Source organism: Anoplopoma fimbria, chromosome 6, assembly GCF_027596085.1.
Source record: "Anoplopoma fimbria isolate UVic2021 breed Golden Eagle Sablefish chromosome 6, Afim_UVic_2022, whole genome shotgun sequence".
NCBI classification, from domain to species: Eukaryota; Metazoa; Chordata; class Actinopteri; order Perciformes; family Anoplopomatidae; genus Anoplopoma; species Anoplopoma fimbria.
Window position 1 is genome coordinate 21,748,203 of NC_072454.1, and position 22,167 is coordinate 21,770,369.

The 22,167-nt window shown below is 42.9% G+C and overlaps 1 protein-coding gene across 1 annotated transcript; it reads left to right on the top strand.

Annotated features, from left to right (window-relative positions):
* Positions 1-431: 431 nt before the first annotated feature.
* LOC129091905 (NACHT, LRR and PYD domains-containing protein 12-like) lies at positions 432-17,366 on the top strand. The gene is made up of 9 exons (XM_054599586.1): positions 432-546; positions 683-902; positions 1,068-2,868; positions 2,964-3,137; positions 6,310-6,483; positions 9,070-9,243; positions 9,612-9,785; positions 16,125-16,171; positions 16,340-17,366. The coding sequence occupies exons 1-9, from the start codon at positions 544-546 to the stop codon at positions 16,882-16,884; spliced, it is 3,312 nt and encodes a 1,103-aa protein (XP_054455561.1). The 5' UTR covers positions 432-543; the 3' UTR covers positions 16,885-17,366.
* The last annotated feature ends 4,801 nt before the right edge of the window (positions 17,367-22,167 follow it).

Genomic DNA, 22,167 nt, shown 5'->3' on the forward strand with positions numbered 1-22,167 from the left:
CGTTCTGTTGATCAGAGGTGAGGATTTAAACTGATGATGAAAACAAAATGATGATGTGTTTCTATCAGACTCTCTGTTGTGAGATCTCCAGTTTTTAAACCTTTACTGACTCAGATTAAGTTCTCTGAGCACAAACACTCTTCTTCATTGAAACACATTCACACTGGGAGCTACCCAGTACAAGCAGTCTGATACTGAGACACTCCACTGGAGCAGCGGCAGGTTCTGGGTGCCTTGCTCCAGGGCTCTTCAGCAGTGTACAGTGAAGGAGGGAGAGTTACATGGAGGGCTTGGTGAGAGCTGTTGGGACTAAACCAAACTGACTGGTGAAGAAAACAGTGAGCTGAAAGACAGAGCTGTTGAATCTCAGTGGGATCAGCAGGACTAGTAGACCTTTACCAGTACAGGGTGTTTGTCTCTGTGTGGACAGACAGAATGGGAGCTGATTCTTAATGATTCCTCCACAGAGAGGATCAGGAGAGCTCACAGGTTCCCAGAGGTCAGTCTGCCCAGCAGCATCAAACACACCTGGACTCCATATTTATGGTCTGTACATGTACAACTACTTTTACATCTATTCTGTTCACAATCATCTCCATGCTACACTTTTTAGACCAGTGGATTGTCAGTCTGTCTAACATGGATCTGATGTTTGTGTCCTTCATATAATATTACGTTCCAGCTGCTGGAGGAGAACATCCTCACTTTTGTGAAGAACGAGCTGAAGAAGATCCAGAAGGTTGTGAGTTCAGATTACCCAGAATGCTTGGGGGTGGATGAGGAGCTGTTGGACGGTGAGGATGAAGAGCAGAGGAGGAGCAGCAGAGAGGCATTTCTGAAGATCACACTGCACTTCCTGAGGAGAATGAAGCAGGAGGAGCTGGCTGACTGTCTGCAGAGCAGTAAGAGGATTTCTTTAAAGATTTAACATGCTGGATAAATGGGACGTTTACTAATGTCCCAGGAGATGGACCAAATATATTCAGATACTCATTCTTTGAGGATACGACATGTTGAAATATATTCTTTGACTCATTGATCTTCTTTGTTGTGTGTTCATTCAGGAGGTCATACGGGAGTTTGTCAGCGTGAACTCAAATCTAACCTGAAGAAGAAGTTCCAGTGTGTGTTTGAGGGGATCGCTAAAGAAGGAAAGCCAATCCTTCTGAACCAGATCTACACAGAGCTCTACATCACAGAGGGAGGGACTGCAGAGGTCAATGATGAACATGAGGTCAGACAAATTGAAACAGCATCCAGGAAATCAGACAGACCAGAAACAACCATCAGACAAGAAGACATCTTTAAAGTCTCACCTGGAAGAGAGGAACCAATCAGAACAGTGATGACAAAAGGAGTGGCTGGCATTGGGAAAACAGTCTTAACACAGAAGTTCACTCTGGACTGGGCTGAAAACAAAGCCAACCAGGACATACAGTTCACATTTCCATTCACCTTTAGAGAGCTGAATTTGCTGAAAGAGAAAAAGTACAGCTTGGTGGAACTTGTTCATCACTTCTTCTCTGAAATCAAAGAAGCAGGAATCTGCAGTTTTGAAGAGTTCCCGGTTGTGTTCATCTTTGACGGTCTGGATGAGTGTCGACTTCCTCTGGACTTCCACAACAATGAGATCCTGACTGATGTTACAGAGTCCACCTCAGTGGATGTGCTGCTGACAAACCTCATCAGGGGGAAACTGCTTCCCTCTGCTCGCCTCTGGATAACCACACGACCAGCAGCAGCCAATCAGATCCCTCCTGAGTGTGTTGGCATGGTGACAGAGGTCCGAGGGTTCACTGACCCCCAGAAGGAGGAGTACTTCAGGAAGAGATGCAGAGATGAGGAGCATGCCAGCAGGATCATCTCCCACATCAAGACCTCACGAAGCCTCCACATCATGTGCCACATCCCAGTCTTCTGCTGGATCACTGCTACAGTTTTTGACAATGTGTTGAAGACCAGAGAGGGAGGAGAGCTACCCAAGACCCTGACTGAGATGTACATCCACTTACTGGTGGTTCAGTCCAAACTGAAGAACGTCAAGTACGATGGAGGAGCTGAGACAGATCCACACTGGAGTCCAGAGACCAAGAAGATGACTGAGTCTCTGGGAAAACTGGCTTTTGATCAGCTGCAGAAAGGAAACCTGATCTTCTATGAATCCGACCTGACAGAGTGTGGCATCGATATCAGAGCAGCCTCAGTGTACTCAGGAGTGTTCACACAGATCTTTAGAGAGGAGAAAGGACTGTACCAGGACACGGTGTTCTGCTTCATCCATCTGAGTGTTCAGGAGTTTCTGGCTGCTCTTCATGTCCATCTGACCTTCATCAACTCTGGTGTCGATCTGCTGTCAGAAGAACAAACAACCTCCCGATTGTCTGAAGTCTTTAGAGACAAACCTAAACTAACACATTTCTACCAGAGTGCTGTGGACAAGGCCTTACAGAGTCCAAACGGAAACCTGGACCTTTTCCTTCGCTTCCTCCTGGGTCTATCACTGCCGACCAATCAGACTCTCCTACGAGGTCTGCTGACAAAGACAGGAATAACTTCACAGACCAATCGGAGAACAATCCAGTACATCAAGAAGAAGATCAGTGAGGATCTGTCTGCAGAGAAAAGCATCAATCTGTTCCACTGTCTGAATGAACTGAATGATGGTTCTCTAGTGGAGGAGATCCAACAGTCCCTGAGTTCAGAACATCTCTCCACAGATAAGCTGTCTCCTGCTCAGTGGTCAGCTCTGGTCTTCATCTTACTGTCATCAGAAAAAGATCTGGACATGTTTGACCTGATTAAATACTCTGCTTCAGAGGAGGCTCTTCTGAGGCTGCTGCCAGTGGTCAAAGCCTACAACAAAACTCTGTAAGTCCAGAGATGTTAGATTATTATATAATAACCTAAATATGCTGCTATCTTTCTACTTATTGCTTATTTTTTGCTCATCCTTGTCTCTTCAGACTGAGTGGCTGTAACCTCTCAGAGAAAAGTTGTGAAGCTCTGTCCTCAGTCCTCAGCTCCCAGTCCTCTAATCTGAGAGAGCTGGACCTGAGTAACAACGACCTGCAGGATTCAGGAGTAAGGCTGCTGTCTGCTGGACTGGAGAGTCCAGACTGTAAACTGGAAACTCTAAGGTCAGATCAAGTTAGTTTGTCTTCAGTGATTTAAATGTGTCTCTAAACTATCAGAACAGCCTCTCTCTTTCCGAATCTTTGAATTTGTTCATCAGGATTTCAGATTTCATACACCTCTTTTTCACTAGGAAATGATCCAGAACTATGGAACCAGAGGAACTAATCTCAGAGACTAAACTAGAGTCCAAAAGTCCTTTTTGCGAATTTATGTTTGTTTTTCCATCACGTCTTAAGAACCTTATAGAACAGGCAAATTTGATCCACAGTGGACTAAAAACCAATGACTGCGTTTAAAACATAATTTTCAATCACAATAAAACATCACAGGGTCATCCTGTTGTTCCTCTTATTTATGCTTTGTGATGATATGTTTGATATAATTAATGAATAAAAAGGAGAAATGCAGAGGTGGAAAGAGACTGAAAACTTGAATGTCTTTCTCTACAATGATGATCTGCTGAGAGTTTGATGGTTGTTTATTTCTGCTTTAGAACGTAACCGACATGGAATCAGCATATGAAGTTTAATTTCCCTTTTTCACTCACTTTGTTCTCTCTCTCTCTTTCTCTTTCCTAATTTAAATGAGTCAGGAAGATGACAGAAAAGCCTAGATTTGTATGTAACACTAATAAACTATATGAAAATAAATATCCACCCCTCATCCTGATATTAATACTACAGTACTTCCTCTATACAGTAGAGCACACTGAATTGAAATGTTCATCTTGTTTAGAGCAGCAATAATTTTAGCCACTTAACAAATTATCTTTGTTTCTTCTGATTGTACTTTAGTACAGACTCATTATCAAAGAGGATTTCAATTTAATTAAACTGTTCATTTTCTTCTTGTTGATTGCTGTCTCTTCAGACTGAGTGGCTGTAACCTCTCAAAGAGAAGCTGTAAAGCTCTGTCCTCAGTCCTCAGCTCCCAGTCCTCTAGTCTGAGAGAGCTGGACCTGAGTAACAACGACCTGAAGGTTTCAGGAGTGAAGCTGTTGTCTGCTGGACTGGATAGTCCACACTGTAAACTGGAAACTCTCAGGTCAGATCAAGTTAGTTTGTCTTCAATGATTTAAATATGTCTCTGAACTATCAGCTCCATGCAGTGTAAACAGCCTCTCTCTTTCTGTATCTTTGAATTTGTTCATCAGGATTTCAGATTTCATAAACCTCTTTTTCACCAGGAAATGATCCTGAACTATGGAACCAGAGAAACTAATCTCAGAGTGTACTCCTTCAAAGCCCAGGCAGACTTATGGAATAACATTCTACCAAAGTTAAATACAGACAAACGCAACAAAAATACCTTGGTTGTCTTCTGCTGTCCTTAAAACTAATTTAAAGCCAATTACAACCACAGAAATCTTTCACCAGAGTATTAAATAGTCTGTCCTTGCCGATGTTGCGAGTCATACTCACACGTTAGAAACTTAAACAGACTTGAACTGAGACTTCAAAATAAAACAAGTATTCATTTCGTACTAAATTCAATAACAAATGCAACTGAAAAACATTCTCAATTCTGACATTTGCTTTTGGAAAAAATGAATTAGTCATACAAATCATGTAGATTAAACAGTATAATGGCAGGATTTACACAGAGACTATACTATGGTTACATTTTTTTTTTGTGAATTTCTGTTCATGTTTCCATCAAATCTTAAGAACCTTGTAGAACAGGCAAATTTGATCCACAGCGGATTAAAAACCAATGACAGCGTTTAAAACACAATTTTCATTCACAATGAAACATCACAGGGTCATCCTGTTGTTGCTTTTATTTATGCTTTATGATGTTATGTTTGATATAATTAATGAATGAAAAGGAGAAATGCAGAGGTGAAAAGAGACTGAAAACTTGAATGTCTGTCTCTTCAGTGACAATCTGCTGAGAGTTTGATGGTTGTTTATTTCTGCTTTAGAACGTACCCGACATGAAATCAGCATATGAAGTGTAATTTCTCTTTTTCACTCACTTTATTCTCTCTCTCTCTCTCTCATTAATTTACTCATTAGCTCACTCGTCCCCTACCCTTGTTAACATCCACTTTTTTCTCTCTCTTTTTTTCTTGTTGAGACTAGAACAGCAATCATTTTAAACATTTCACTGAACAAATTATCTTTGTTCCTGCTGATTGTACTTTAGTCCAGACTCAGTTCATTTTAACACAAATGTTGTTTTTCTTCTTGTTTGTTGTTGTCTCTTCAGAGTGAGTGTCTGTAACCTCTCAGAGAGAAGCTGTGAAGCTCTGTCCTCAGTCCTCAGCTCCCAGTCCTCCAGTCTGAGAGAGCTGGACCTGATTAACAACGACCTGAAGGATTCAGGAGTGAAGCTGCTGTCTGCTGGATTGGAGAGTCCACACTGTAAACTGGAAACTCTCAGGTTAGATCAAGTTTGTCTTCAATGATTTAAATGTGTCTCTGAACTATCAGCTCCATGCATTGTAAACAGCCTCTCTCTTTCTGAATCTTTGAATTTGTTCATCAGGATTTCAGATTTAATGAACCTCTTTTACACAAGGAAGTTAACCAGAACTATGGAACCAGAGGAAATAATATCAGAGACTAAACTGGAGTCCAAAAGTCCTTTTTGCGAATTTCTGTTTGTTATTCCATCCCATTTAAGAACCTTGTAGAAAAGGCAAATTTGATCCACAGCGGATTAAAAAAACCGATGGTGGAGTTTAAATCATAATTCACATTCACAATGAAACATCACAGGGTCATCCTGTTGTTGCTCTTATCTATGTTTTATGACGTTATGTTTGATATAATTAATGAATGAAATAGAGAAATGCAGAAGTGAAAAGAGACTGAAAACTTGAATGTCTGTCTCTACAGTGACGATCTGCTGAGTTTGATGGTTGTTTATTTCTGCTTTAGAATGTCACCGACATGAAATCAGTGTACGAAGTTTCATTTCTCTTTTTCGCTCACTTTGTTCCCTCTCTCTCTCTTTCTCTCTCATTCACTCATCAGCTCACTCGTCCCCTACCCTTGTTAACATTCACTTTTTTCTCTCTCTTTTTTTCTTGTTTAGAATAGAACAGCAATTATTTAAGACCTTTCACTCAACAAATTATCTTTGTTCTTTCTGATTGTACTTTAGTCCAGACTCACTTCATTTTAACACAAATGTTATTTTTCTTCTTGTTGATTGTTGTCTCTTCAGACTGAGTGGCTGTAACCTCTCAGAGAGAAGCTGTGAAGCTCAATCCTCAGTCCTCAGGTCCCAGTCCTCCAGTCTGAGAGAGCTGGACCTGAGTAACAACGACCTGCAGGATTCAGGAATGAAGCTGTTGTCTGCTGGACTGGAGAGTCCACACTGTAAACTGGAAACTCTCAGGTCAGATCAAGTTAGTTTGTCTTCAATGATTTAAATATGTCTCTGAACTATCAGCTCCATGCAGTGTAAACAGCCTCTCTCTTTCTGAATCTTTGAATTTGTTCATCAGGATTTCAGATTTCATAAACCTCTTTTTCACCAGGAAATGATCCTGAACTATGGAACCAGAGAAACTAATCTCAGAGTGTACTCCTTCAAAGCACAGCCAGACTCATGGAATAACATTTTACCAAAGTTAAATACAGACAAACAAAACAAAAATACCTTGGTTGTCTTCTGCTGTCCTTAAAACTAATTTAAAGCCAATTACAACCACATCAATATTTCACCAGAGTATTAAATAGTCTGTCCTTGATGCTGCATTGCCGATGTTGCGAGTCATACTCGCACGTTAGAAACTTAAACAGACTTGAACTGAGACTTCAAAATAAAACAAGTATTCATTTCGTACTAAATTCAATAACAAATGCAACTGAAAAACATTCTCAATTCCGAATATGGGAGAAATGAATTTATCATACAAATCATGTAGATTAAACAATATAATGGCAGCATTTACACAGAAACTATGGTACAACCATCCTTTTTGTGAATTTCCGTTCCTGTTTCCTTGGCATCTTAAGAGCCTTGTAGAAAAGGCAAATTTGATCCACGATGGATTGAAAAACGATGAGGCGTTTGAAACATAACTCACATTCACAATAAAACATCACTGGGTCATCCTGTTGTTCCTCTTATTTATGCTTTATGATGTTATGTTTGATATAATTAATGATTCGAAAGGAGAAATGCTAAAGAGACTGGAAACTTGAATGTCTGTCTCTACAGTGACGATCTGCTGAAAGTTTGATGGTTGTTTATTTCTGGTTTAGAATGTAACTGACTTGAAATCAGTATATGAAGTTTAATTTCTCTTTTTCACTCACTTTGTTCCCTCACTCTCCCTCTCATTCACTCATTAGCTCACTCGTCCACTTCCCTTGTTAACATCCACTTTTTTCTCTCTATTTTTTTCTTGTTTAGAGTAGAACAGCAATTATTTAAGACATTTCACTAAACAAATTATCTTTGTTCTTTCTGATTGTACTTTAGTCCAGACTCAGTTCATTTTAACACAAATGTTGTTTTTCTTCTTGTTCGTTGTTGTTTTTTTCAGACTGAGTGTCTGTAACCTCTCAGAGAGAAGCTGTGAAGCTCTATCCTCAGTCCTCACCTCCCAGTTCTCCAGTCTGAGAGAGCTGGACCTGAGTAACAATGACCTGCAGGATTCAGGAGTGAAGCTGCTGTCTGCTGGACTGGAGAGTCCAAACTGGAAACTGGAAACTCTCAGGTCAGATCAAGTTAGTTTGTCTTCAGTGATCTAAATGTTTATCTATACTATCAGCTCCATGCAGTGTAAACAGCCTCTCTCCTTCTGAATCTTTGATTTTGTTCATTCAGATTTCATAAACCTCTTTTTCACAAGGAAATTAACCATAACCATGGAACCAGAGGAACTAATCTCAGAGTGTACTCCCTCAAAGCACAGGCAGACTTATGGAATAACATTTTACCAAAGTTAAATAAAGACAAACAAAACAAGAATACCTTGGTTGTCTTCTGCTGTCCTTAAAACTAATTTAAAGTCCATTACAACCACATAAATATTTCACCAGAGTATTAAATAGTCTTTCCTTGATGCTGCCTTGCCGATGTTGCGTGTCATACTCACACGATAGCAACCTAAACAGACTTGAACTGAGGTTTCAAAATAAAACAAGTATCCAGTTTGTACTAAATTCAATAACAAATGCAACTGAAAAACATTCTCAATTCCGAATTCGGGAAAAATGAATTAGTCATATAATTCATGTAGATTAAACAGTATAATGGCAGCATTTACACATAAACTAGGGTACAAACATCCTTAATGTGAATTTCTGTCATGTTTCCTTGGCATCTTAAGAACCTTGTAGAAAAGGCCAATTTGATCCACGGTGGATTTAAAAAACGATGAGGCGTTTGAAACATAATTCACATTCACAATAAAACATCACAGGGTCATCCTGTTGTTCCTCTTATTTATGCTTTATGATGTCATGTTTGATATAATTAATGATTTGAAAGGAGAAATACAGAGATGGAAGAGAGACTGAAAACTTGAATGTCTGTCTCTACAGTGACGATCTGCTGAGAGTTTGATGGTTGGTTATTCATGGTTTAGAACATAACCAACATGGAATCAGTATGGGATGGGTGTTACAAGTATATGAAGTTTAATTTCAATTTTTTCAGTCACTTTGTCCTCTCTCTCTCTCTCTCTCCTTTTTTAAAATGAGTCAGGAAGATGACAGAAAAGCCTAGATTTATTTTAAACACTAATAAACTATATAAAAATAACTATACACCCCTCATCCTGATATTAATACTGCAGTACTTCCTCTATACAGTGAGCTCACTGAACTGAAATGTTCATCTTGTTTAGAGCATCAAGAATTTTAGCCACTTCACAAATTATCTTTGTTCCTGCTGATTGTACTTTAGTCCAGACTCAGTTCATTTTAACAGAAATGTTATTTTTCTTCTTGTTCGTTGTTGTCTCTTCAGAGTGAGTGTCTGTAACCTCTCAGAGAGAAGCTGTGGAGCTCTGTCCTCAGTCCTCAGCTCCCAGTCATCTAGTCTGAGAGAGCTGGACATGAGTAACAACGACCTGCAGGATTCAGGAGTGAAGCTGCTGTCTGCTGGATTGGAGAGTCCACACTGTGAACTGGACACTCTTAGGTCAGGATTCATCAATATGTTCAACTAATGTCCACTTAAATCCTGATTTACATTAATGGATACGTTTGTAACCTGCATAAGATTTTGTCTGCTAGCTTGATTTCAATCAAATATTTACTTCTTTAAACATATACAATATTGGGTTTTTTCTCACTCTGTTATTACAACTCGAAATATCATAGAGTTACCAGTAATGTTCTCTGATTTTAATGGACATTAGTGGCTGTTTGGTTGTGACTAGAAACCAATCAGTCCCAATGTTAATGTAACCCCACAGCAGTCGACAGTATCTCAGTACTACAAAAACCTTCCAGCCCTCACAGTTCCCTCAGATCAAGTGACATGTGTGTTGTTTGGTGTGTTTGCAGGATGTCAGGCTGTCTGATCACAGAGAAAGGCTGTGCTTCTCTGGCCTCAGCTCTAAGCTTCAACCCCTCCCATCTGAGAGAGCTGGACCTGAGCTACAATCATCCAGGAGAATCAGGAGTGAAGCTGCTGTCTGCTGGGGTGGAGGATCCACATTGGAGCTTGGAAACTCTCAGGTATGAAGAGGCCTGCTGCAGCCACAGACAATCAGTCTGACAGAGGAGGTAGAGCTGGTTAATATGACGCTGACCTCAAACTACCAGAGACTCATCAAACTGTTTATGTCCTACATCAGACGATCAATACAGACAAGTAGTCAGGGAACAGTAGCCAGGATGAGCCAGAACAAGGAGGGAAGGTGATGAAACTGTTGTTTTTCTGGAGCCTTGTCTTGTTTCAACATTAGAAAATAGGACAGTGGTGTATCCTGATACGTTGACGGCCATCATGGTAGGTTGACATGCCTCAACGTCGTCAGGCTGCAGGTTTGTGGGCTCATATCAAACAATAGTTGGATGTTTTGATGCTCGTCATCTGCCAGCAGTTTGTGTTGCCCTTCAGTCCAGACATTATTGTGAAAAGACAAACACACAAAGAATCAACCTGTTTAAACCATCATGAATCATCTTAATAGGAATGTTTTGCTGTTTTAAAGGAGTTCAGCTTCTCCTGGTTTTGGTTTGTTTTGCACTGAGAGCGAGTTCCCTGGCTGATGATAGTCGACTTGTTGAAACTACAGGTGACAGTTGCCCACAGCCGCTCAGTGGAGAACCAACAGCTGATTGTGGACATGGTGTGTCAGAGCCCAAAGAGGATTATTTGGGACTGGACCAAAGTTATAGGGGGACACAGGCAGTGCTCTGTGGCTGCAGATAGACCTGAACTGTAATATTCTAAACCTCCAGATTACAGATAATAGAAACCAGTGTTGACTGTTGCTAGGAGACGGGATGTGAACAGCAGTGTCAAAGTCAGACACTTTGTACATTCAATTCAGTTTTCAATTCAGTTTATTTTGTATAGCCCAGAATCACAAATTTGCCTCAGAGGGCTTTACAATCTGTGCACATGCGACATCCTCTGTCCTTCCCTCACATCGGCACAGGAAAAACTCCCCTAAAAAACCCCTTTAACAGGGAGAAAAAAGGAAGAAACCTATGGGAGAACGACAGAGGAGGGATCCTTCTCCCAGGATGGACAGAATGCAATAGATGTCATGTGTACAGAATGAGCAGCATAACAGAGATACAACACATTCAATGTATATGACATAAATGATTCATATAATAAGACTACTTATAATAACAGCAGCAATTATTACAGTAGAATTATAGCCATGAAAATAGGGATAGTAATGTGACTAATAATAATCGAAGTAGCAGTGGGTGTCAGTCGGCTCACAGCAGGAGGCACGACTACGGTCCAGGTACCACAACGATTCATGGAAACCTGCAGAACGAGAAAGCAAAAGGGCTTCAGGGTGGAAGTAAAGCTAAAATGCTTAATGGTACAGGTAATAGTAATAGTAATGTGACTAGTAATAATAATGGTGGTAGCAGTCGGTGTCAGCAGGGCCGTAGCAGGATGCACGTCCACGGTCCAGGTACAGCCATGATTTATAGAAGCCTGCGAAGCGAGAAAGCACAAAGACTCCAGGGTACAAGCAAGTCAATAAGCGTAATAGTACAGGCAATAATAATAGTAATGTGACTAATAATGATAGTGTTAGTAGTAGTGGGTGTCAGCAGGGCCTCAGTAGGTGGCACGATGACAGTCCAAATATAACCCCGATTCCTGTGAACCTCTTGGGATGGCCGGTTGGTTTACCAGTTGGCATTCAGGGCAAGAGGCACACCAACGGCGCACCACTCCCCCAATAGAATCGGGCCATTATCCGGTCTAGTGTTTTGTCATACCCCATGTGCCCAGCCATTGGGTTATAATGAGCCGCCCGGAAAACCATTTCCGACGGCTTTCCGGCACCAACAATTGGGTAATATCTTCACCAGTCTGAGTGTCACGACTCACTCTATACAGTCTATCCCTAATCAATGAAAAGTGTGGGTATGTCGGTGGTGTGTCAGGGTGTACCATGTGACCATCAATTTGTATCACTTGGTCGAAGGCAAAGCGTAGAGTATTGTCACGAGACTGCTCCAGTGGAAAATCTTCCATGGAGTGTATTTCGGGAACCTGCGGGGCCCCTTGTGAGGGCACCACCGGTTCCCCCTCCCCTTCAGCAGCGTCGGACAACCTCGCATCACCACTGAGCACAGCACACATCCCACATGTCCCTGCCGGTCGCAATCGCACACCCACACATTGCCCCACTAACGTATGGAACCCAGACCAATCCGTGCCTAAAATCAGTGGGTGTGCAAGGCGGGAGCTAACCGCAGCCCTAATTCTATGCGTTTTGCCCCTGTGTTTAATTTCAACTGACACAACAGGATATCTGTGAACATCCCCATGCACACACCTTATCTCCACCCACTTTGCCTCTACCAACGCCCCGGGCCGAACCAAGTTCTGGTGGACCATGGACTGTGTACAGCCCGAGTCCACCATAGCCTGGTGTACACCCCCTTGAATCCTTACCGGAACGCTGTATGTCCCCCCCGGACCGGAGGAGGGTGCTGGCGGGCCGGATCACCTGGCCGACCTCCATCAGTGGACATTCTCTGCGGAAGTGACCGGGCTGCCCACACCTCCAACACTCCTGCTCTGACGCCTGAGGGGCCCCCTGTGGGTTGGGAACAGCGCCTGGAGCCTGGCGATGGGAGGAAACAGAGGGAGGGTTATTGCGAGGTTGAAATGCATGAGCTTGTGGGGGGCGATGGAGGGGGGCTGAGGTGAGGAACTTCCTGCGAGGAGCAGGAGTTGGTCGGACAGGCGCTGATGTCCACCCCTCTGCTCTCTGTCCCCGGGGGTGGACGGCGAGGTGATCCTCCTCGAGGATAATGGCCGCCCCCAAGTCCCCAGGTCAGTGGCACCGCACCCATTCCGACATCCCAGTCGGGAGGCCCTCCACAAACTGTTCGATCGTGATCCTCTCCAGCATCTTCTGCTCACCGTCAGACTCCCTGGCTGTAGCCACCTGTTAGCTGCGTCCCTCAGCTTCTGGGCATACACGAAAGGACGGTCGGTGGGTGTCCATTTCGTGCCCCGGAACCGCCGACGGTGGTCCTCGGGAGAAACCCGTCCTATCAAGGACGGCTTTTTTATGTCCTGGAAATTTCCCCTCGAGGACGCTGGCAGGCCGAGCGCCGCAGTTTGGGCCTCCCCTGACAGCAAGGGGAGCAGGCGCACTCAGGTCCAATGTATCTCGTTTTTGCTTGGGGACCACGCCGCCACCGGCCACCCGCACGCCGCCGCCGTCCCCTCGAACATCTCTAGGAAGGTCTGTGGGTCGTCTTCCGCGGACATCTTGTGGAGCGCGATGCCCGTGAGCGGTGATGGAGGGGGTGGAGCCGCCGCCCCGACCGGGACAGCAGGCTCTCCAGGACCCGGGTCTGCATCTCCGCCTGGCTGTGGAGTGCCTCCATCTGCCGCCGGTTCACCTCCGTCTGTTGCTGGTGCATGGCCGCGATCTCCCCCAGCATCTGGGCCAACGCCGCCACCGGCTGTATCTGCTGCTCCGTCATCACCGTGTTGAGGCCCCACGTTGGGTGCCAGTGTAGCCGACTCTCGACTACCGTAGGTTCTCCCCAACACAGATACGGCTTCAGTGGGTAAGTTTAACAAAGGTATATTTATTTCATCCAAAGTACAACACAAAATGCGGACCGTCGTGCGCTCCGCTTCGCTGCCCGGCTTCTCGGGCGCACTCGGTCCCACGTTCCCGGAACGCCACCACTCTGATGGCTTCACGCTCTCGCCTCAGTCCTTGTTCCTCGTGTGTGACTGTTCCTCTCCCGAACTCCCGTCTGCTACTGTTTAAGTACAGTCAGCATAATTAGCACCACATTGCAGCCGTGTTGATTGAACTCACCACGGCACTGTTCCCATGAACCACTCCCACACCTCTCTCGCCTGCAGCTGAGCGCAGACCACGCCCACTGCCACAGCGTTACTTCACCATTTCAGGGGACAATAAACAAAACAGAAATAACACAAATTAAATGTCACGGATGTGGTGTGGACCCAAAAGCAGTACGACCAGGAGACAGATAAAGTTCTGGAGCTTTATTTAAAGCTGAGCACACAGCAGACAGACAGGCAGGCTCAGACTCACATTGGGAAACAGGCAGGGGATCAGGCAGACGGAAACCAGAGGAAGCGGAGGCTAAACTCGTGGTCGGGGACAGAAGGCTAAGGTGGCTAACCGAGGCAAAGGCAAGGTAGGGGAATCCGGTGGTAGGGGACAGAAGGCCGAGTCGTTGACCGGGGCACAGGCAAGGCAGGGAAGTCCAGACAGGCAGGCAGGCTCGGCAACGGGAAATTGCTGGAAGGTCTGACATAAATGCAACGAACGATCTGGCAGCGAGTGTGTGAATGAGTGGGGCATTTATACTGCAAGGTGTAGGTGCAGCAGAGTGAGCAGGTGAGAGGGATTGTGCTGATGAGGTGGGTGTGGCAGACAGGTGCACTGCATGAGGCTGATTAGGTGAGTGAGGGAGAGTGTGGTGAGAGAGAGGGGGCTGAGCTGAGAGCTGGAAGTGGAACTGGGAGTGGCCGGAGTGAACTGAGAGAGAGTGACAGGCAGGTGAACAGAGTGAGCCAATTAGGTGAGTGAGGAGTGAGACAGAGTGACAGGGGCCGTTTCTCAATATGTGAACTTCTCTGTACTTGTGTCCTCGTGAACTTGTGAAACGTCATCTAGCGCGGCCCAAGTACTGTTCCAATACACAAGTTCGCATCCAGCCAAGTACGGTCCAGATACCCGGATGTGTCCTCGCTCCGCCCATTATATCGGGGATGCATCGGAGGAGACTTGTGTGGACTTTGGACAGCCAAGTATCCCAGAATGCATTTCACCAGCAAACAAGAGACGACAGTGGCGGAGACGGCTCACAACTGTCAGTTATAACTGTCTAAATACTGCTGTTGTTGTGTAACGGAATTTAGTTTTAACATTTTTTTAAGCGAGAATGTAGTTAAGACTTAAAATATGCGGTCAATTTATCAAGATAGAGCCTGTTTGAAAAAAGCGCCGACGTTTGTCGGAGATATGAGAGGACCAGAGAGGAGACCGGGCGGTGGTGCTCATGTAGCCCGCTGACAGCAGCCTGATCTCGGCAAGGCCTCTCCAGATGTGCCGCTGGCTCCGGTGTCTCTGTGGTTGTGGTTGCAGATGTAACACAAAACATATACATATTAATATTTTAATATTTTCTAAATGAAAAGGCAGGGTTGTGTTTTATATCATATTTCGTTTTATTGTCAAAAAAGGCAGGGTTGTGTTTTATATCATATTTCGTTTTATTGTCAATATATATGACTGAAGATAACCTTTTAAAATAAGAGTAAGTGCAAAATGATAAAGTCAATCAGGACAGAACTGAATTAGCTTATAACAAAATATAACAACATACAACTTAAATCTATTCAGAGCTATTTCTTGACCCTTTTTTACTACAGCAGATAAATACTTAATTAGAATCGAAACCACAAATGGACCCTGCGTTGCTGCCTTCCGAGTCCTCAGTAGAGGAAAGACACGGAAAGTCCAACTGCGGGAGACACCAGGAGACAGCGGAGGGGACGGCAGGTCACTCATCAGAAACGGCGCACCAACAGTCCTTCCGGTCGGAATTGGCGTCCTCTGTTCCAGCAACCGACAAACTTTAGCTACACACAGACACTCGCAACAACATTCGGCAAAATCAACTGAGATTTAAGCAATAAATGAGCGTTAGCGTCCACAGCTTCAGTTTTATTCTGTTTTCTTGAACATTCATCAAGCTATCTACATCAGGTTTCTCTACGTTTTTCCCGTTCTGTCTCACTCTCTCTTTACACTAATTCTTCCTTTCTCTTTAACCCCGCCCCCTCCTTTAGCTACGTCCAATTACCGCAGGTGGGGCTGATTGATACCTTGCGTAACCAATCAAACACTATAACTCAAACTAAAGGCACAATCAGTTTATTTTAATTTTAACTTTAACTTAGTTAAACCCACTGTTTGCCTTCAATATTGTTTAGAACTGTTTATTTCAACTCTTATTCACTTATTTAAATCCTGCCTTATTTATGACTAAAGTATCTTAATCTCTCAGTTAACCATTTTTATTAAACTAAATTACTTTCAGTTTAATGCCTTACTGAGTCCTTTCATCCCACTTTATAATAAACTATTAGGAACTTCTTTTAATCCCTAACTTTTACACCAGGGCTACATGAATAAGTGAACATAATGTCGTCATCGGCCAATCAGAAGAAGCTACACTGAAGTAAAAGAATATCAGCTGATTAATAATAAGTGCTCCCTGTGAACATGAATACCAAAGCTCTGTGTATGAGAGTGATGTAATGTCCATGTTTCCATGCTGCTCTGACACCCCTCCTCCTTTCAGGGTGGAGCCTGCTGGAGTCCGATGGTTCAGACCAGGTCTGAGGAAGTGTAAGTGTGGTTTCATTTGACTCATGAAAACAAAGCAGCACACATTCAACCATCTACAAGCTGTGACATCACTCATTCAAATCTCTGATGTCATCATCACAGTGTCAATAGATGAACAGATGATAGATTAATAACTGCAGCTGTATTGTGTCTTGTTCTCTCCATCAGATTCCTGTGAACTCGCACTCGACACAAACACAGTACACAGAAAACTCAAACTGTCTGACAACAACAGGAAGTTGACACATGTGGATGAAGATCAGTCATATCCTGATCATCCAGACAGATTTGACTACTGGGAGCAGCTGCTGTGTAGAACTGGTCTAACTGGTCGCTGTTACTGGGAGGTCGAGTGGAAAGGAGGAGTTTATATATCAGTGAGTTACAGAGGAATCAGAAGGAGAGGAGACAATGATGACTGTTTGTTTGGAGGGAATGATCAGTCCTGGAGTCTGTTCTGCTCTGATGATGGTTACTTTGTCTATCACAATAAGACAAGAACATCCATCTCCTACTCCTCCTCCTCCTCCTCTGGTAGAGTAGCAGTGTATGTGGACTGTCCTGCTGGCTCTCTGTCCTTCTACAGAGTCTCCTCTGACACACTGATCCACCTCCACACCTTCAACACCACATTCACTGAACCTCTTTATCCTGGGTTTGGGTCCAGGTTCAAGTCCTGGTCTGGTTCCTCAGTGTCTCTGTGTTCTCTGTAGGAGGGAGAGTCTGCTCCTGGTAGAGAAACTTTCTCTGTGCTAACCAGATAGTTCAGTCTGTACAGGATCACACACAGCTGATGTTAGTTAGTACCAACCTGATCTCTCAGTGGTTGTAAATGCAGTCTGACCAGGTGAGGGGTACCTGAGCTGGTCTGGACTCTGGGGGGTTGAGTGCTCTCTGGAACTTGTGGGGTTGCAGAATGATGGCTGAAAGAGCTGAGCGAGGTCCATGTAATTACCTGAAATGATCAGTTGTCTGAGAGAAGGTGTGAAACATGTTTTACTTTGTGTATAAAACTGAGCTTTGTTGTCTTGAAACATTTGTTTGTGTGAAGAAAAACCTACGAATGTCAAACAAGATTCTTTCTGGATCAAATTCCACATCCGTGGAAAAATAATCACGTGTAAAGAGTTGTTTTGATTAGAACAAACTAAATTCATCATCTTGTGTCATTGTGTAACAAATGAACAAACTTTGATAAGTGACGTTAAAATAAAAAGAAATCAAAGTTTTGGGATGATTCGAGATAATAAACCACAAACATGTCAAAGCAAAAATGACAAAATCCATCTCAACACTGTATAAAATGATCGTTGTATTGTTCACTTTTACTTCCATTCATCACTGACGATTTGCTAGTTTGGGGACACTCATAGGAACAAATCAAAAGAGAGACAAAATAAGTTTGAACCAAACCACTGATCAAGAACCAACTCCGTTGTTTATTAAATGAAAGGCTGATCAATTCAGAGAGTTAGTGGATTTTCAAACATCACAGATCAGGTATAAAGTGATAAACTAATGAGGACCTGAAAGAGTCCAAATGATTTGGGAGGAATCTGCAGGTTTAAGGACTGATGTAAAAAATCTCTTGTGTTAAAGAGGTGAACTTGTGGAGCAGCTGAAGTGAGTAAATCAATCATTCAATAAAGAATAATTTAATGAACAAATATAAAAGAGATCAGACCGACATGTTGGCGTTAGTATAGTAGAGATAGGTTCACATTAGTCTGACGTCAAACCCCTAAAAGACTCAATAATCTGCAGCTTTTAACTCTGAAACTAAATAAATATTTTGTTTTCTGCTCAACTTTGTTTTCGTATAAAGTTTTAATTTCACTTCATTCCAAAAGTTTTCATCCAGTGGTCAGAGTGAGTAACTGCAGCACTCTCTCATGAGATCCGTCAGAGAGGAGGGGCTTACATTCGTGCAGACACCAACAACGTTTCATCAACCAGATGAAATCACCACTATTACTGCTTTCTTTGTGTTGTGGAAGTCCCAGATACGTCAGAAAACCAACGCTGTCGTGTCTGTGTTCATAACATCATCAGGAGGCGAACGGAGCTGCTTTCACTAAATGTATCAAGTCACATGTCGACTAAATGAATCTGGTTTACTGCAGTGCAGAATCAAAAATACACATTAGCTGTGATTTATTAAACGGAATCAAATGATACTGAAACAACTACACCATGATGTAGTTTCTGAATGGAGTTTGGATTGATCAGTGCTAGGCTATGTCAATAGTCAAAGTACTATTCCACATTCAGAGTGAACAGTGATGGATTTAATCCGAGCTCTGATTATAACAACCAGCTGTTATCACAACACATACGCACAAAGATCACAGAAAACTTGCTCTTTAAAAACATAACTGAGTTTTTTATCTCTACCAATACGGATGTAAAATCAACAAACATCTATTATAAACTACAGAAATACCTAAAAGCAACAAACATCAGGTGGTGTGTTTGTGTGTGTGTGTGTGTGATGAAGAGAGAGGGTGAAAGAAAAAGAGAGAGAGAGAGCAAGATGGCGGGCGTAGTCACTTCAGTGATTACCCCATGTGTGACTAATAATGGCGACAAGTCTGCAATCATTTAAGGGAGGGTTAAGACACACCACGTGTCTATGAAATAAGCGTAACGGTGTACGTGTGTGTGTGTGTGTGATTGTGTGTATGTGTGTGTGTGTGGGTTATTTTGAAAAGGAGAAGAAAAAGAAGAAGTAAGCACTCAAAACAAGGCAGATCCTCAGTGCAGCAGCAAAGTAGAACTAGAAAACTTCGCAAGAAATTTGACTGTGTGGCTGCTACTGCCCGAAGACGTTGCATATATTAACAGTTCTGCAACAGCTGTATCAATGAGGTTCATTTAGAGTCAGTTTGGGGTTCACTCGAGGTACATTTGTGGTTCATTTGAAAAAATAAGTAAGTCCAATCGCATAAATAATATTATCAACAGAGAGAAAAGACTCTGCCGAACGCGCTGATGTAATTTTTATGTTGATATGTTTTTGTGTGTGTGTGTGTGTGTGTGTGTGTGTGTGTGTGTGTGTGTGTGTGTGTGTGTGTGTGTGTGTGTGTGTGTGTGTGTGTGTGTGTGTGTGGTAGAAGCCAGTCACAACAGATATGAATTAAAGCAGCGAGCAGCACATTATCAACCCACAGTGCATTAAATTAAATACTCAGTTAATGAGAGTCAACGGCAACTCACCTAAGACGAGAAGTCAAAGAGGTCAAAAGAAGCTGAAGAACAGTATTTAAACAAAAGCCATAAAACAACAAGCAAATCACACTTCTCCTGTCAGAAGAGTCTAATCGGATTCGTCATGCTGTCAGTTTCCCCCAGCAACGGCAGATTCATTGGTTACATTACATTACAGTCATTTAGCAGACGCTTTTATCCAATTTTGAATAAAAACTACTGCTTTCGATGATGGGACGAAATACACACACACGCTCATGCGCACAAACACACACACAGAAATGCGCGCACAAACATACACACACACTCTCTGTCAATCAAATTACCAAGTTCATGAAGGACGCCTTTCTCACTGAGTTAAATCCCAATAAACAATCTTGTATGTCAGCCATTTTGTCCTGCTTAACCAAATCTATCACCATGCTAGCATCAAAATCCCTACACAGCGTCTCCTCTCCAAGACTTCAGTTGGTTGGTTTTAATTAAATATAATGTGGAGCCATGTTTAAAGCTATGTTTGTATGTGTTGTATGTGTTTAAAATGTGACCATGAGGGTTAGTTTGGGGTTAATTTGAGGTTAATTTAAGGTACATTTGAGGTTCATTTGAAAAAATATTTGAGTCCAATCGACAAAATAATATTATCAATAGAGAGAAAAGACTCCCCACTCTGCCCATCGCGTTGATATATTTTTTATGTTTGTGGTGTTTGAAATGTGACCATGAGATCTCTTGAGAATGAAGAGCTATCGCTCCTCTCATCTCTGTTTTTGAGATTCATAGGTCACACGCACACACACAAACTGCGTGCATGCGCTCATGCTTCTGTGCATGTGTCACTGGTTGCCATGGTGAAGGGAGCACCTGGGTGGACTAATTAAGAGAGGTGAGAGCAGACACTGATTTTGAACAAAACTAGCTGTCAAACTCCTACCTACAATCGTAAAACCATAATTCCAATGGACAACATATTGATATCTTCCGAAAGATAAGACTCTGACGAGCGCAGAGACTTTTTATGTTTGTTGTTTTAAAAAATGTGAGCTTCAGAGCAGGTTAGAAAACTGTAACTATCTGCTTTCTTTGAGAAATTTACATCAGATTTCACAGCTCTCTCCACGCCCAAAATGCATTCATCTCTATGGGGAAATTTCTCACAGTATTTCCCGGTTTCTGTGGAAACCGATGTGCAAATCTCTGAGAAAAGTCATAGCACACGATTCCTGATCAGGCCGCATGTTTTGATGTATTTTGACGCATGTGCATTTAACGCTGTGGGAGGAGATACGGAAGAAGGAGAATAAGAAGAATAGTATTATTAAGCCCTCAGGCTTTACAGCCTTGTTGCTACACAGCCACACAGAATAACTGTTACTTCATCACACAGAAGCCGACTGGCAACTCAGATCTGGCAGCCGTGACACTGGACCTTTAATTTATAAAGTTCAGTTTACCAACTTTACTTGCGGTGGCTGATCCAAACACAACACTATCAGAGTAGCAACAAGCACAACAGTTATGTTTTTACAGCACTGAAAGGGACTCAGCTGTCCATAAAATACACAATACACAGTAACAGTACACAGTAACTGAAAGGGTAACTTAAAACAATACAAACATGGTTTCAAAAACACCATGACCTATCTTTGCCCAGACAAAAGCCTCTTATTTGAGATCGCTTCGTAGTGGTTTCTGGGTTTCTTCGGACTTGTTTGGTGGAATTCCTCCTGCCTAGGATCGGGGACCGACCCGCACTATGTAGGCGGGTTAAACTGCCATATGGCATACTGGGACAAATCCCAATGTGGGTTTCAGAGCCTTCAGCAGAGTCAGAACAGAGAACACTGATCATTATACACCATTTTCAAACCTTATTATACTTGCCATTTTTAATCAGTCAAATTTGGCTCGTGGTTCATAACACATTTATTTTTGCTTTAGCCGGACTTTAAGTTCATGGCTGATGAACAAACCTGGTGGATGGTTGGTAGGTTGAGGATTTCAACTCAGATTTATGTTTTCATGGGGATGGCAGCCTTCTTGTATAGAGCTCTCAAATATAAAACTGTTTGTTTTTTAATGTTGCTATGCTCTTGGCCACTATGGATGGAATAAATAGATTTATATTGAGATGTTGTGTCATAATTAGTGTCAACCTCAATGTTGATAAGGCACAATGTTTAAAAAGGTACTCAATATCGTAAAGGTTTCCTTCTGTCATCTGGGTTCATCCAATAATCCAATGGTTGGACTAAGTGTATTTCAATCAGGAGAGACTTCAATAGTCCAAACACTGGTGGTGGTGGTGACGTAGTGAGGCGTTGCATCCGATGATGAATGAGGAGCATGACTGTGATGCCGACTGGAGGTGAGTGGGGTGGAGGAGGGTCGCAACTGATCGTGCTGAAATGATAACTGATGTAGCAAAGGAGAACACTTTTAGAGTTTGACAGCATTGTTGTGATTGGCTCAAGGAAACCTTGGCAGACTCTGGTTTGTTAACTTTAAGTGAAACCCACAATCAGCTGATAGAGTAGTCACAGGGAGAGAGTGACTGAGATTATGAATGACAAGGAGTGTAAAGATAGTCTTCCTGACTGATCTTCCACTAAGCTTCATGAATCAAGAGCTTGAGACAGCCCTGTTCTGTCTGGTCTCCTGCTGCCCCTCCTCCTGGTTGAACCATTCCTGTGGAGCGAGTAGACTCACAACACCCTTCAGAGTTCAGCAACCTCCCTGGGGAGTAACAAGAGGCCTGGGTCCCTGCAGTCTAGGTGTTTGGCTGTAGG